This window comes from Schistocerca piceifrons, chromosome 8 (assembly GCF_021461385.2).
Source record: "Schistocerca piceifrons isolate TAMUIC-IGC-003096 chromosome 8, iqSchPice1.1, whole genome shotgun sequence".
NCBI lineage: Eukaryota > Metazoa > Arthropoda > Insecta > Orthoptera > Acrididae > Schistocerca > Schistocerca piceifrons.
In genome coordinates this window covers 163392967-163409098 of record NC_060145.1, presented here as the reverse complement: position 1 = coordinate 163409098, position 16132 = coordinate 163392967, and the positions used below count along the sequence as shown (strand labels likewise).

General features: G+C 37.0%; 1 protein-coding gene across 2 annotated transcripts in view; it reads left to right on the top strand.

The window, feature by feature from the left end:
- The first annotated feature begins 4032 nt into the window (after positions 1-4032).
- The window catches only part of LOC124711376 (snRNA-activating protein complex subunit 3-like), a 64575-nt gene continuing 52475 nt past the window's right edge, over positions 4033-16132 (top strand). For both annotated transcript variants that reach the window (XM_047241428.1, XM_047241427.1), the window contains exon 1: positions 4033-4418. In XM_047241428.1, coding sequence (XP_047097384.1) covers positions 4207-4418 — 212 coding nt within the window. In that variant the 5' untranslated portion in view covers positions 4033-4206. The remainder of the gene's footprint in view (positions 4419-16132) is intronic.

Sequence of the window (16132 nt, the reverse complement as noted above, 5' to 3'; positions counted from 1 at the left end):
CAAATTCTGTTACATAAACAGGTATCACACAATGAAACATTACAATCATTTATGAAATGTTTGGTGCAACTTATATTCTGCATGTTTGAGAGAAACGATGAACAAAAGGGAGCTCTCTGATCTGAACACATGATGTTGATGTTCAGTCAAACTGAGCTTCATGGAAATGCTCTAAACACACTGTGCTGTATTTTACTAATTTGCTATATGTCATTACAAAGTCTTGATCTGCAACTTTTTCCTTCCAGTGCCTTTCGTGAATCTACATATTGTGAACACAAAAGCCAGTGAGTAAAAAAATTGAAATGAATATTTCAACCAAAAGTCTTATTTTAGCTAAAGCATTTACCTGTACAAAGAAATAGCAGACTTTCCACTTACTTTGATCCCTCAAATGGCGACATAAATGTTGGCACTTTGTTGGTAACACCAGTCTCTCAAACCTTGTAATTTTTGCTTGATTTTATTTGCACATTTTCACTAAATATTGTACATATGTATGTATATAAGAAGTAAACACCACAGTATTGTATATATATATATATATATATATATATATATATATATATATAATACTGTAGTGAAAAATGTGCTAGTAAAATTAAAGAATTAATAATTTTCTAATAAGTGTTCTTGTTACTTCATTGTAATCTATTGTTTAAAAACATTTTTAAACTTTTGAACAACAAATTACAATTAAGTAACAAAAACATTTGCTAGAAAATTATTAATTTTTTATTTTACTAGCACATGTTTCACTACAGTATTATATATATATATATATATATATATATATATATATATATATATATATATACACACAAAATACTGTGGTCTTTACTTCTTATATACATACATATGTACAATACTTAATGAAAATGTGCAAATAAAATCAAGTAAAATTACAAGGTCTGAGAGACTAGTGTTACCAACGAAGTGACAACATTTATGTTGCCATTTGAGGGATCAAAGTATGAAGCCTAAGCGAAATTCATTATCATGTATCCTACTTTTACATTGATACATAACTTATTCCACATAAAAATAATATAACATAATGTCTTTCTTCTTCATAAATTTGAATTGCATCCTCATCAGGAAAAACTTAAGAGTTTCTTTACACACTCTTTGCACAACTTCTTCGAACACTCCAAGCAGTTTGGTACCCCACACTTGACACACTTGTAATTAGTTTTTCTGTATCTTCGTGTAGACAATAGTGGCATGTTGTTCTTTTTTCAAGTCTCTCTGATCTCCACTCCATGTTTCTTTCTGCGTCCTGCTGTAGGAAAGTATCTATGATTATTTTCCTCACTTCTGTTTCTAAATTTCGAATGTCCAGCCATCTTATCCTATTAGATTGTTTGCTAATATCTTCTTGAAGTCAACCTGTTCAATGCTGGGGTTTGTTTCAAAGCTGTGAATATCATTTTTGTATTTACAAAGACAACTGATGTCATCTCCTGGTTCACCTATTTGTTGAATAGTTCCACATTTGTCCATTGTGTTAGCACCAGATTTGGTGGCATTATAGAAAAAAAATGTTCTCCATTTGCTATTTGTCGAATATGTGTACTTTCAGTGGTTGTAGTGTCCCTTTTGCGATGTTTAAAAATAATGTGTGTGAAGTGCGTATAAAAATATTGAATAAGACCAAACACACCAGACTGAAAGTCAATTGTGAAAAAGATATAAAATTATTTACAAAAAAATATAACATCGATACTATGGTAGGGAAAGATAATAACGATGATAAACAATGTCGCAGTAAGGAATATGGTGTTATAAAACATTGATATCTTTGTATAACTATAGAAGATGGAAAAGATAAGTTATTACTTGCTCTTCTGCTGCTTCCGATTCTCATGTTACTATTGTTAGATAGAGATTGTGTGTAGGATTGAAGGCTATCAGATGTTCTTTTTGTTTGTTCGACTAGACGATAAAAAGGTGTGTATCAGGTTATTGTTGGAAATATATATGTAAAAGTGAATTCAGTGTATTATTACAAGAACATGCCAGACACTAATCGCAATGTTTTAATTGAAAAGAGAGAATAATTAATATTTTCAGCTATCAAGAAGACGAAATCAGTGATCGCTGACTGGCAACAATTGGCCGCCATTACGTGGCGGACTTAATATTAACTTTTCTTACAGTTTTCCACAAGATCAGAAATCATTAAATCATTTTAAAACATTATTTAATTTAAATCTGAATAGTTCCAAGAGTTAATTTTGTGAGAGTTCAAATACTTTTAGAGATACCCTTTGTTGTAGATCTGTGAACTTTGACCTTGACTGTATTTAAATGAAAACCAGTTATGATAATCTTGTAGGGAGCCTGGCGCTCATTTAAACTGAAAAAACAAACAATTATTTTGGCTTCCTATAAGATACTCTGCTTATAATGGTCTCACCTATGTAAAGAAAATAATTAATGCTAACCTCAATTTCTGCAGTTGAACTTGCAAATTATCGAAAAAGATGTTGATAATTTCTGGAGAAACTTGTACTCGACAAAGCTCTATGTATTGTCTGCTAACCACACAGACAGCACGTAACTATGGCGATTTAGGAATGATTGCACCCACTCATCACCAGGCATGTTGTTCCTGACTCTAGGGTTGGTTCTCCCTTGCCTGTCACGATAGTATTTAACTAAAAGTCTGATGTTATTAACAGTAAATGGAAATCCTCATTCACTTACTGTAAGCACATTTTTCACTTGAGTATCTTCTTCTGTTGACAACAGAATAGTTTGTCCACCAGTTTTATTAGTGTTTTCCGTTAAGTGCACGAGAAAGCTTGCACTTCTCTATAGAATATTTCTCAGATGCTTTACGAAGGCTAAGGCGGCACATTTTTACATCTTCAAGAGCCTTTTCCAAACTTTCTAAGTTGCTACTTGCATATTTGCTTGTACCAGGTTTTTTGACATGAACATGTAGCATTTTCTGCAAGAATAAAATTAAAAATCTGTAGTAGGAATAAGGTTATGTCTATACTTCAACAAAAATTCCACTTTTATTATTTTATATTCTTGTCAAAGCTTCGAAGATACTCACCGAAAATTATTTTTCATGCAGTCAAAGAAAGAAAGTTCCGGAACAATTGTCAAAGACGATATTTTACACCCTGTTTTCAAATGATACATGGCTGCCAACATTATTATTTTAAAAATGACTTTACCTCAATCAGAAAGCTGTTGTTACGTGCAAACCAAACAAATGATAAAATTTTGGTTATGTAAACTAAAACCTGGCATAATGCAGAACTATAAATGTATGTCATTTTGTCTCAAGTCACCCCGGTGTCTCAAGTCAAGAATAAATCGATGTCAATGATATTGGATGATAGTTTTGTGGATCACTTCCACTACTTTTCTTGTAAATGGGTGTGACCTGTGCTTTGTTCCAACTATAGCATACACTTTTTCGTTCGAGGAATCTACGATGGATTACGGTTGGAGGAGGGGCCAATTCATCTGCTGATTCAGTACAGACTCTGATATGGAGTCCATCGGCCCCTGGAATTTTGTTCAGTTTTAATGGCTCCAACTGTTTCTCAACACAACTGACACTAACACTTATATATTGAAATAATCAGTAACCAGCTACATAAAAGAAATTTAATTTCTTAGCCAGTTGCAGGCATCTGGGGCCTTCTTTGAAAGGTTGGAACTATCGCATTATTTGCCTGAAACCGGTTAAGAAATTAAATTTCTTTTATGCAGTTGGTTGCTGATTATTTTCATGTATACAGCTACAGCGCTGAAGAAAATTGGTAAAATACTAAACGAACACGTCTTTCACTCATCTTTTCAGTACCGCGACAGTTTTGACACGAGACTGCTGAACCAGCAGCACACGGAGGCACTACTGTATCAACTGTTATACCATTTGTTGTGGCGTAACTTTTGTTGCTTACGGAAACGTGACTTCACGATATAAGTGGTAGCATCATTTTAGTGGCACGTGGAAGTTTGTCTGTATATTATATCTTTCGCCAAAGATCTTCATTTTAGAAGAGCAAGTGCAGAACAGGTGGGGGTGTGTATGTTTTTATTCGTTGATTGTAGTTGCTTGAGTAACTGGCAGAGTGAAGGGGAGGTATTACATAGGATAAACGTTGTCACGGTTTTGATGTAATAGTGTGTTGTTTTGTTTGAAACAGAATTTTCTGTATAGTATTTATTTCCTGTAACATGGATTTCTTATACGAGAAAAATGCGTCGTTTGAAACGGAGAAAATTTACTTGTCAAGATACTTTCAAGAATTCCGATTATCACTGGAGACCGTGCCAAACACTGTAACCATTACAAAAAAGAAACGCAAGAAGAAAAACCCCAATGAACATAGTCTCATTGGTAGAAAGATTACTCCGGAAGAGCATAAAGAGCTCGCGGAGAGGTGCAGGTCAGTGCATGTTTTATTATTTTTACGATACATTTGTCGTATTCAACAGATATTTGTATATGGGACGTGAAAAGAAGTCTAAGATGTTCTTTTAATTTAAATGCTATACAGTTACTTTTCGACGTTTTCCCTTGGAACTATCATTTTCGATTCCCCCACGCTTCTTTCGCTCCGTTCACCCGGGTCTTAAATTTCCGTCTACCGTTGCTTACTGTATGTATTTTTCCCATGTAGCGCTGGCCTTCCTCTCCTTCTTCCGGGTTTTAAAACATTTCTTGGCCATCTTTGGTTAGGCATAGGCCCTACATTTTACGTGCCAGTACCACAGAAGCCCTTTTTCTCCAACGTTTTTGTTATGGAGAACAGTGTCTCCACTCGGCTCCATACCTCCTCATTTCGTATCCTGTTTTGCCCAGGTAGCTGTAGACGTTTTCTCGTACGTTCCATTTCAACTGTTCTAATTTTGTCTGTAACTTTCCGTGATGGGGACACGTCTCGGCTCCTTCCATATAGAACTATGTTCTCCACCATGCTGTGACATATTCTTGTCGTAGCACCTTTCCGTATATTATTATTCCATATCCGAAATATTCGGATATGGAAGCGTCCGATTCCATCAGTCTCCTTTGACCCATGACGTAAGGGTGTAGGGTGTTGTGTGTGCCCTGTTCCAACTATGGCATACACTTTTTCGTTCGAGGAATCTACGATCAATGCAGAGTTTATGAATTTGTTGTGTTTGTAGATGTCGTCTTGTGTTTGATGGCGCCGTGTGTGTGTGTGTGTGTGTGTGTGTGTGTGTGTGTGTGTGTGTGTGTGTGTGTGTGTGTTTTACTACATACACGCGGCAACAAACATGAAAATACGTATAACTAAGACACCGTGGTTATAGTGGGTGGGACAGGTAACAGTATTGACAGAGATCCTGGGTACAGTATAGAGTGTGACCTGGCGAAGATTGAATCAGCATCGGAGCGTACTACTGTTGAGTTTGTGTGTGTTCTTGGGCGCCATGACCGACCACATTTGAACTCTTCTGTCAGAGTTAATTTGGAGCTGGAATGGCTGCTTATGTTGGGTGCAAGGTCACACATTGGTGTGGTTCCTGTTGATTCTCTCAGTAGGTGGGATTATACTAGGCATGGCCTTCACCTACAGGAAGGGGAAGTATAAATTGGCTGGGGAAATAGCAGGAAAGTTAAAGGGGGGAGGCACTGTCATGAGTGGTAAAATACCAGTGGTTATAGGGTTCAGAAAAGACCCTTTTTTAGGGTAGGGAGGACAGAAAGAAAGCAAATTTTAAGAGAGGTTAGAACTGAGACAGACCTTCAGTTTGAGAAAGAAATCAAAAAACATAATTCCAGCTTATTACGTCAGCATAAACAGCTATTGGTTAAGAATTTTCAACAGTCAGCAGATATTTTAACTCTACCCAATTTTAACTCAGTTAGTGTGAAATGTCAGCTATCTTTATTGCATCAAAATATTCGAGAACTGAGAAATAAAATTAATGAATTAACTATCTGCATAGATGAATTAGTCTTCAAACCCAGCTGACATAATCTGCCTCTCAGAACATCATGTGACCACTGGTATAGAACTTTTAAGTGTTGCAGGGTTTAGGTTAGCATCTCACTTTTGTAGATCAGAAATGGAGAAAGGAGAAGTTGCCACATTCACCAGGAGCTGTCATAAATTTAAGAACATAGATATTCATAAATTTTGCCTAGAACAGCATATGGAAGCATGTGCAAACAGAATTAGAATTTCACAAAAAATCCTTCATAATATTAAGTGTATATCGAGCACCTGCAGATAACTTTAATCTGTTTGTAAACCACCTTGAAGCTGTACTGGCCCATTTGACAACCAAAAACAAAGAAATAGTGGTTGCTGGTGATTTCAATGTAGATTTCCTTAAAGACTCTCCCAATAAGAACTTATTTGAGTTAGTAACACTATCATTCAACTTAATTCCCACAGTAAAGTTCCCAACTAGGGTAGCAAATTGCTCAGCCATCGATATCTTCATAGAAAAGTCCAATGAACAAAATTATATTACTAAACCAGTAGTCAATGGCCTCTCAGACCATGACATGCAGTTCCTTCTGTTAAATTTTAATACTGAACAGGATATAATATCTGTTAAATCTGAGCTCAATAGGGTAATCAATAAGCCAAAAATTGGTTATTTTAGGACACTCCTCAGAGACATTCCACTGGACTGATGTTTACAGTGCTCATGGCATGAATGAAAGATATAACACTTTTGCTAATGAAGTGCTTACCTTATTCGAACACTGTTTTCCCCCAAAACTTACCAAGGTTAGAGCAAAGTCTTCAAAGAAGCCATGGATTACTCAAGGAATAGGGGTATCATGTAAAACAAGAAGAAAACTGTATCTGTATATCCGAAACAGTTCCAATGTTGATGCTATAGCACATTACAAGAAATACTGCAAAATATTAAAGACTGTAATACATATGTCAAAGCAAATATATTACAAGGAAAAGATAGTCATATCAGATAACAAAATAAAGACAATATGGGATATAGTGAAGGAGGAGACCAATAGAACCAAACATGAAGAGGAACAAATAGCATTAAGAGTAAATGATACATTGGTGACAGATGTGTATAGTGTTGCAGAACTTTTTAACAAACATTTTATAACTGATACTGAAAAGATGGGGTTGTCAGGTTCGGTAGATGCTGCTATGGAATACCTCAGACCAGACATTTCAAGTAACTTCCATAATATGAATTTGACCCTCACTACCCCAACAGAAATAATGTCCATCATAAAATCTTTAAAATCAAAAACGTCTAGTGGGTATGATGAAATATCAACAAAGTTAATTAAAGAATGTGATTCTGAGCTAAGTAACATATTAAGCTATCTGTGTAACCAGTCGTTTATCAGTGGAATATTTCCTGAATGGCTGAAATATGCTGAAGTTAAGCCACTGTTTAAGAAGGGAGATAAAGAAATAGCATCAAATTTCTATCCCATTTCACTGTTGCCAGCATTCTCAAAAATTTTCGAAAAGTAATGTACAGTCGTCTTTATAACCATCTTATTATCTCAAATAACATACTGTCAAAGTCACAGTTTGGATTTCTAAAAGGTTCTGATATTGAGAAGGCTATCTACACTTACAGTGAAAATGTGCTTAATTCATTAGACAAAAAATTGCAGGCAGCTGGTATATTTTGTGATCTGTCAAAGGCATTTGACTGTGTAAACCACAATATCCTTTTAAGCAAATTAGAATATTATAGTGTAACAGGAAATGCTGCAAAATGGTTCAAATCTTATATCTCTGGCAGGAAACAAAGGGTGTTATTAGGAAAGAGACATGTGTCAAGCTATCAGGCATCATCCAACTGGGAACTAATTACATGTGGGGGTCCCACAAGATTCCATTTTGGGGCCCTTACTTTTTCTTGTGTATATGAATGACCTTTCATCAGTAACATTACCAGATGCCAAGTTTGTTTTGTTTGCCGATGATACAAACATTGCAATAAATAGCAAATCAAGTGTAGTCTTAGGAAGATCAGCTAATAAAATATTTGTGGACATTAGTCACTGGTTCCTAGCCAATTATTTGTCACTAAACTTTGAAAAAACACACTACGTGCAGTTCAGAACTTGTAAGGGGTGTCCCACGAGTATATGTCTAACATACGATGACAAGAAGATAGAAGAAGTGGACAGTGTTAAATTCTTGGGATTACAGCTTGGTAATAAATTCAACTGGGAGGAGCACGCCACAGAACTGCTGAAGCGTCTTAACAAATCTCTGCCACACACTGCTTGGTGGCTAGCGGAGTATATACATGTAGATGTAGAAGCATTTGTTGATGGTTTTTAAATGTTTCATTAGCTGCCTTTTCAGTAGGGGGACTAGTACCGTTTTTGTCTCTTATTACATTTATCATCTACAAAAAGGACAAAATTTGCAATTTATGAAACTGTAAGAGAAAGATTATTTTTTATAGGGCAAAGCATTTAGACAGGTTGATAGAAAGAAAGTGTACAAATTGGAGATAATGTTTTCTCGTTCCTTTTTTTTTTTCATGAATCCTTTGCGTGTGGAAATTGATAGTTTATCTTGAAAGTTATCGGTTTTTGAATACATTTTATCAAAGCCTGGACTTGCGCATGACATTGCACTGCATCTCCATTTCATGGAAAATTTGCTCCTTCAAATCTCTGGTTCTTCTGAAATACTTTGGATTTGGGGTAACCCCAGAGAAGAAAATCTTTAGCTGATAAAACTGATTAACAGTGAGGCAATGGAGTATCACCGATTCTGCTCGTGAGACAGTCAAGAAATAAGAATGTAAGCAAATCCATTGACACTGCAGCTCCAATACTTGTTTAACTGTCCTCCTGGAAGATTGTTTCCTTATTTGCTGTGTAGGCATTGAGCCCAGTCAGAAAATGCTACCAACATGTCAGCGTAACATTCAGAGTTCACCATCACTGTGTTACGTTGTTCATATCCAAAAAAGCAATGTCTGATTATTGCCCAAGATGGTATTGTACATCAAACTGTTACTTTTCTGAATGGAGAGGGACTTTCATGTAGGTGATAGGGTTTTCATCACACCAATATTGAAAATTGTACTTGTTGTAGACAAAGCCACTAAGGTGGAACTACTTTCCTATTCATCCGTAATCTGTGATGTCTATCCTCATTTTCTCCAAGAACATGTAACATCCCTTGGTTAAAGCATATGCGGCTATTGTTACCTTGAGGGTGGAGTGATAGTAACCCGCATATTACTGCACCTCCACCACCGCTACTGTTTTGCACCTCGACACATGCACTCATTTAAATAGCACACCATTTGACTATTATCCCCCCCCCCCCAAAGGCCACCAACCATGGCCCACCAACTATATCACCTGTAGCTGACACCAAGTGGCCCCTGGCAAGCAAATGTACTGACTACAACTGGCAGCTCTTGTGTATTTTCTCTAAACTGTAATGTACATACGCTGCCTGCCATGACCGAAAATAATTGGTTCCTTATGACAGTGTCGTTTTGTATGTTAAGAGTTAAGACATATCTTCTATGGATTGGTTGGGGGGGGGGGGGGGTGTAACGGAAACGTCAGATGTCAGATTCCACACATCTGCTTTGACCAATGATATCACCAATATGGCGGAAATGACCATTCACAACTACTCCCATATTGCGACTATGATGTCATTATGTAAAAATGACATCAAATACAATAATAGATCGAAAAACCACCAAACACATATTGGGTGGAGACAAACTAAAAATAAACACACTCCACTAAACCAAACGACAAAAACGATAAAATAAAACGACCACAACTTTCCCAAAATCAACTAAAACCAATATCCACTGGAATCGAACATTTTCCCTTGACCTGTTATCCTTAAGACATCTCCACATATAGCTGTCCCTGATCCAAGACGCCTGAACTTTAGTAAGTCTCATTTCTTCACGACACACTGAACACTTCACTACTTCAGCCAACAGGCCAAATAGCTGAAGAAATTTTATTAGATACAACACACTGTCCCCCATCATCGCTGACAACCAAAAACTGTTGACCTTGTCAGTCATATGCATACCTACCAAAGACATAAAACAAAGCGATTTACCAAAATTCACACACGCCGAACAGAAAAAAAACTAGAATAATGTCGACATAACAAAACCAAAATCGTTAACTAACTTAAAAATATTCCGCTGAAAGCACAGTCACCACCAATACCACACACGTGCAATGCTACCACGCAAATGAACCCATACGCCTCATAACACGCTAACCATAAACACACCACCAGAGAGAACCACAGATTGCAACAATATGCCACCTATAAATACGCCACACATGCAAACTAAACTAAAAACATCACCTAACACACAACACATAAGCACACCACCAGAGAGCATCAAAACGACACCTACAAACACCCCACACTCACAAACTAAGCTCCCCGCCGTCATGACTTCACGTATCACAAAAGCCTTACATCACGGGTCAGAGCCGACTGGTGGAATCGGACACTTTGGTTGACCGGTGATAATGGTGGTGGTCCTCAGTCCATAGACTGGTTTGCTGCAGCTCTCCATGTTACTTTATCTTGCGCAAGCTCTTTCATCTCCAAGTAACTACTGCAGCCTACATCCTTCTGAATCTGCTTAGTGTATTCATCCCTTGGTCTCCCTCTACAATTTTTACCCTCCACACTTCCCTCCAGTACTAAATTGGTGATCCCTTGAAGTCTCAGACTGTGTCCTACCAACCGATCCCTTCTTCTAGTCAAGTTGTGCTACAAATTCCTCTTCTCCCCAATTCCATTCTGTACGTCCTCAGTAGTTACGTGATCGACCCATCTAATCTTCAGCATCCTTCTGCGGCACCGCATTTCAAAAGCTTCTATTCTCTCCTTGACTAAACTATTTATTGTCCATGTTTCGCTTCCCTACATGGCTATACTTCGTACAAATACTTTCAGAAAAGACTTTGTGACACCTAAAACTGTACTCGATGTTAACCAATTTCTCTTCTTCAGAAATGCTTTCCCTGCCATAGCCAGTCTATATTTTATATCGCCTTTACTTTGGCCATTATCAGCTATTTTGCTCCCCCAGTAGCAAAGCCCATTTTCTACTTTGTGTCTCATTTCCTAATCCAATTCCCTCAGCATCACCTGATTTTATTCCGTTATCTTTGTTTTGCCTTTTTTGATCATCTTATATCCTCCTTTCAAGACAGTGACCACTCTGTTCAAATGCTCTTCCAGGTCCTTTGCTGTCTCTGACAGAATTACAATGTCATGGCAAGCCTCAAAGTTTTTATTTCTTCACCATGGCTTTTAATTCCTACACCAAATTTTTCTTTTGTTTCCTTTACTGCTTGCTCAATATACAGATTGAATAACATCGGGGATAGGCTACAACCCTGTCTCACTCCCTTCCCAACCACTGCTTCCCTTTCATGCCCCTCAACTATAATAACTGCCATCTGGTTTCTGTACAAGTTGTAAATACCCTTTCGTTCCCTGTGTTTGACCCCTGCAACCTTCAGAATTTGAAAGAGAATCTTCCAATCAACATGTTGAAAGTTTTCTCTAAGTCTACAAATGCTAGAAACTTAGGTTTTCATTTTCCTAATCTATTTTCTAAGGTAAGTTGTAGGATCAGTATAGCCTCACGTGTCCCCAACATTTCTACAGAATCCAAACTAATCTTCCCTGAGGTCTCCTTCTACCAGTTTTTCCATTCGTACGTAAAGAATTTGTGTTAGTATTTTGCAGCCGTGACTTATTAAACTGATAGTTCGGTTATATTCACATCTGTCAACACGTGCTTTTTTTGGGATTGGAATTGTTACATTCTTCATGAAGTGTGAGGGTATTTTGCCTGTCTCGTACAGCTTGCTCACCAGATGGAAGAGTTTTGATGTCTACTCCAGGGGCCTGTTTTGACTAAGATCTTTCAGTGCTCTGTCAAACTCTTCACGCGGTATCATATCTTCCATTTCCTCTTCATCTATGTCCTCTTTCATTTACATAATATTGTCCTCAAGTACATCGCCCTTGTATGGACCCTCTATATACTCCTTCCATCTTCCTGCTTTCCCCTCTTTGCTTAGAACTGTGTTTTCATCTGTTATTCATATAGGTGGTTCTCTTTTCTCCAAAGGTCTCTCTGTAATTTTCCTGTAGGCAGTGTCTATCTTACCCCTAGTGATATATGCCTCTACATCCTTACATTTGTCCTCTAGCCATCCCTGCTTAGCCATATTGCACCTCCTGTCAATATCATTTTTGACACATTTGTATTCCTTTTTGCCTTTTTCATTTACTGCATTTTTGTATTTTCTCCTTTCATCAATTAAATTCAATATTTCTTCTGTAACCCAAGGGTTTCTATTAGCCCTCGTCTTTTTACCTGCTTGATCCTCTGCAGCCTTCACTACTTCATCCCTCAAAACTACCTATTCTTCTTCTTCTACTGTATTTCTTCCCCCCATTCCTGTCAATCGTTCCCTTATGCTCTCCCTGAATCTCTGTACAACCTCTGGTTCTTTTAGTTTATCCAGGTCCCATCTCCTTAAATTCCCACCTTTTTGCAGTTTCTTCAGTTTTAATCTACAGTTCATAACCAATAGATTGTGGTCAGAGTCCACATCTGTCCCTGGAAATGTCTTACAATTTAAAACCTGGTTCCTAAATCTCTGTGTTACCATTATATAATCTATCTGACACCTTCCAGTATCTCCAGGCTTCTTCCATGTATACAACCTTCTTTCATGATTCTTGAACCAAGTGTTAGCTATGATTAAGTTATGCTCTGTGCAAAATTCTACCAGGTGGCTTCCTCTTTAATTTGTTACTCCCAATTCATATTCACCTACTACGTTTCCTTCTCTTCCTTTTCCTACTGTCGAATTCCAGTCACCCATGAGTATTAAATTTTCGTCTCCCGTCACTATCTGAATAATGTCTTTTATGTCATTGTACATTTCATTAGTCTCTTTGCCATATGCAGAGCTAGTTGGCATATAAACTTGTACTACTGTAGTAGGCATGGGCTTCGTGTCTATCTTGGCCACAATAATGGCGTTCACTATGCTGTTTGTAATAGCTTACTCACACTCCTATTTTTCTATTCATTATTAAACCTACTCCAGCATTTCCTCTATTTGATTTTGTATTTATAACCCTGTATTCATCTGACCAGAAGTCTCGTTCCTCCTGCCACCAAACTTCTCTGATTCCCACTACATCTAATTTTAACCTATCCATTACCCTTTTTAAATTTTCTAACCTACCTGCCCAATTAAAGGATCTGACATTCCAAGCTCCGATCCGGAGAACGCCAGTTTTCTTTCTCCTGATAAAGGACTACTATATTGTGTAATCCCCATAGGTCTGCAGTTGTGAGTTGTAGACTTATATTGGCAAGCAGAGACAAAGTAGGCTTCCATTCCTTATTTTCATGAAAGTTTAATTTCAAAACAGTTGTCACAACACTGCTTAGAATATTGACAGTTATTTTCATCTGTAATTTTCAGGACAGTCATCTATTGAAACAGGTAAAGTTGTAAAGGTATGTGTCAGTAGCAAGTAACTTCTGCAAGCACTTCAACAAAAGCTTGTGCAATTTTACTTCTGCAAGTCGATTAGGCAAGTTAATTTCAGGAACCTGCTGCAAGTGGAAGTTTACAGTGCCATACTTAAAAACCAGAGCTGCCACCACTGGTAATGCATTAATATCATTGAAGAAAAATTGTGATGAAAAACGAAAAGGTTGTGAGAATGTGAAATGCTTGTTTCCAAACTCTGTCTATTGTAGGCCTGCAATGAAATATTCGAAAACAGAATATAGAAATATGGCAGGCTGTATCACAAAGATATTGCCTTTTAGTTACTCTTCAATTTTTGCAAACCCTAGTTATTACTTTTATTACAAGTGTAATTCATGTATGTTTATGCTAGCATGAAGAAATCAGCTAAAATTTATAGATATCTGTACTGCTATTTTGCTTCCTTTTCTGGTGAAACAAAATAATCCATAAATTCATTGCACACTTCATTAGCTGATGATATTCAGTTACATGTGTTTAGGGGTTTTTATGGTATATTTAGCTGATATGTCTTTGTGTCCTTCTTTTCGACACAGGCATTTTCATACCAGTGTTGAACACACAAAGCTACTAAAAGTTTGAGAAAACCTTCCAGCAACTGGCATGTTCGGCAAATACTTGTAGCGAGGTGCAAGAAACTGTTTCCAGTAACTCACAGAAGCTGATGAAACTCGTGAACATTTACTGCCCATACCTTTTTCTTCCACTAAAAAAATCATAGTAAATATCCCATGTTTGTGGCCATTATCATTTGGTCTCTGTACATTTATCTGATTAAAATTTTTGAAATTAAAAATATAACTATAACACTGGTTTGGTACTGCATGTGACCATAATTCTACTTGTCTAAATTTCATATGGCAACCTTGAGTGTGAGTGTTACAGTGCTTTGTTGAGTCTAATAATTCATTTTTAGGCTAACTATTTTTATTACTAGTTTGTCACAACAGACCCACAGTTTTTTCTTGTAAGGAAGATTTTCTACAATGAGTTATAGTGCCATGAACGAGACATAAATTCTTGCTGAACTTTTAGTAAACAATGAATTATCATAATTCAGTGATTTCAAGTCAGATCACAAGGAAATTTAAGAGGGTTCAAATGAAGAAGAAACAGAAGACAGTGAAGGAACAAACCATGCAGGCTACACTCCAGATATATATGTTATAAATTCCGATAGTGTACCTTGCAGCAGCTCTGAGCCAATGTAGAAGGGATTTTGCCAGCATAGTCCATGAACCTCAGAGAACAACTGCTGGTGGGAAACTAACTAATATATGTGTGAAGCATTCAAGAAATTTTTCGCTCCTGAAGTTGTTAGGAAAATTGTTGAGCACACAAATGAAGCAGCTCAAAGAAAAAAATGTATCTCCTGTTTGCAATTCTAAAATATATGCCTTAATGAGAATTTTAATGAGGATTTATCAGTACTTGAGTATTTCATTATTGGATTTACTGTCAAGTTTACTGGGAAGAGCTGTATATGGAGGAAGTATGAGTAAGACAGTGATTCATTTTGATAAGGACGCCAGGCAAAAAGACATGCAAGTGTTAGTTACTTCACCAAAAAAGAAAATCCACATAACCGTATACCATAATTCCACTGACAGAGAAATAGAGGACGTAGATCAAATGCCTGGACCATACTCTTCAAAAGTTGGTACAAGGAGATAGCCACTGTCATTGTTTTATAGACTACTTGATATAGCTGTAGTAAACTCATACACACTATTAAAGACAAATGTGTCCAAGTGGAATGAAAGAAACCCAACACCGAAAATTGTATCTGCATGAATTAGGCCTTGAACCTTTGAAACCATGTGTAGAATACTGATCCAAGGACTTAAAAGGACTCCAATTGCTTAACATTTATGATATGGGAGTCTTCCTTGGATATAAATGAGTAATTATCAAAATTACTCCAAATGAACTAACTAGGAAAGCAGTGTTGTCTGACTGAAAACGTTTTCATGAAAGTTTTCAGTATACCATAACCTGTATATGTGAGAGTTTTTTAATTAATTTTTTATTTATTTTTAACTTTCCGTCAAGGGCAGAAATTTATTATGCAGGTACAAGATCAAAGAGAGTGTAGAAATTTTGGACAGCCTCTTATAGCCTGTAACACGGGCAAATTTTGGCCTTGGTTGTTGCTCCTGTGTAACCTAAAATAATTTGATGCTCCTAGGGTTAAAAACAAATTTGAACATCTTACTTTGCATTACATGTCAGTCTTCCACTACATTGTTGCATCTGCCCAACTGAAATTGTGTCAAATAGTTTTGTTTCTTACAGCATGATAATACGTGCAGTAATGTCGAATTTCTGCTTAAAACATTGATAATACGGCTGTGGTGGGGTGGCTAGCCAGATGAAGCTATGAGTGCAGGATGAGGCGGCAGGCAGGCAATTGAGGTTTTCTTAGCTGGATGGAATGTGTCTTGTCTACAGCTAGGCAGCACAATATGGAGGTCCCAGTGGCTTGGTAAAAGGGTGATGAATTGTAATATTCTACAGAATACACACAAAAAGCCTTACAGCCATCTGCTACATGAAGACTACACA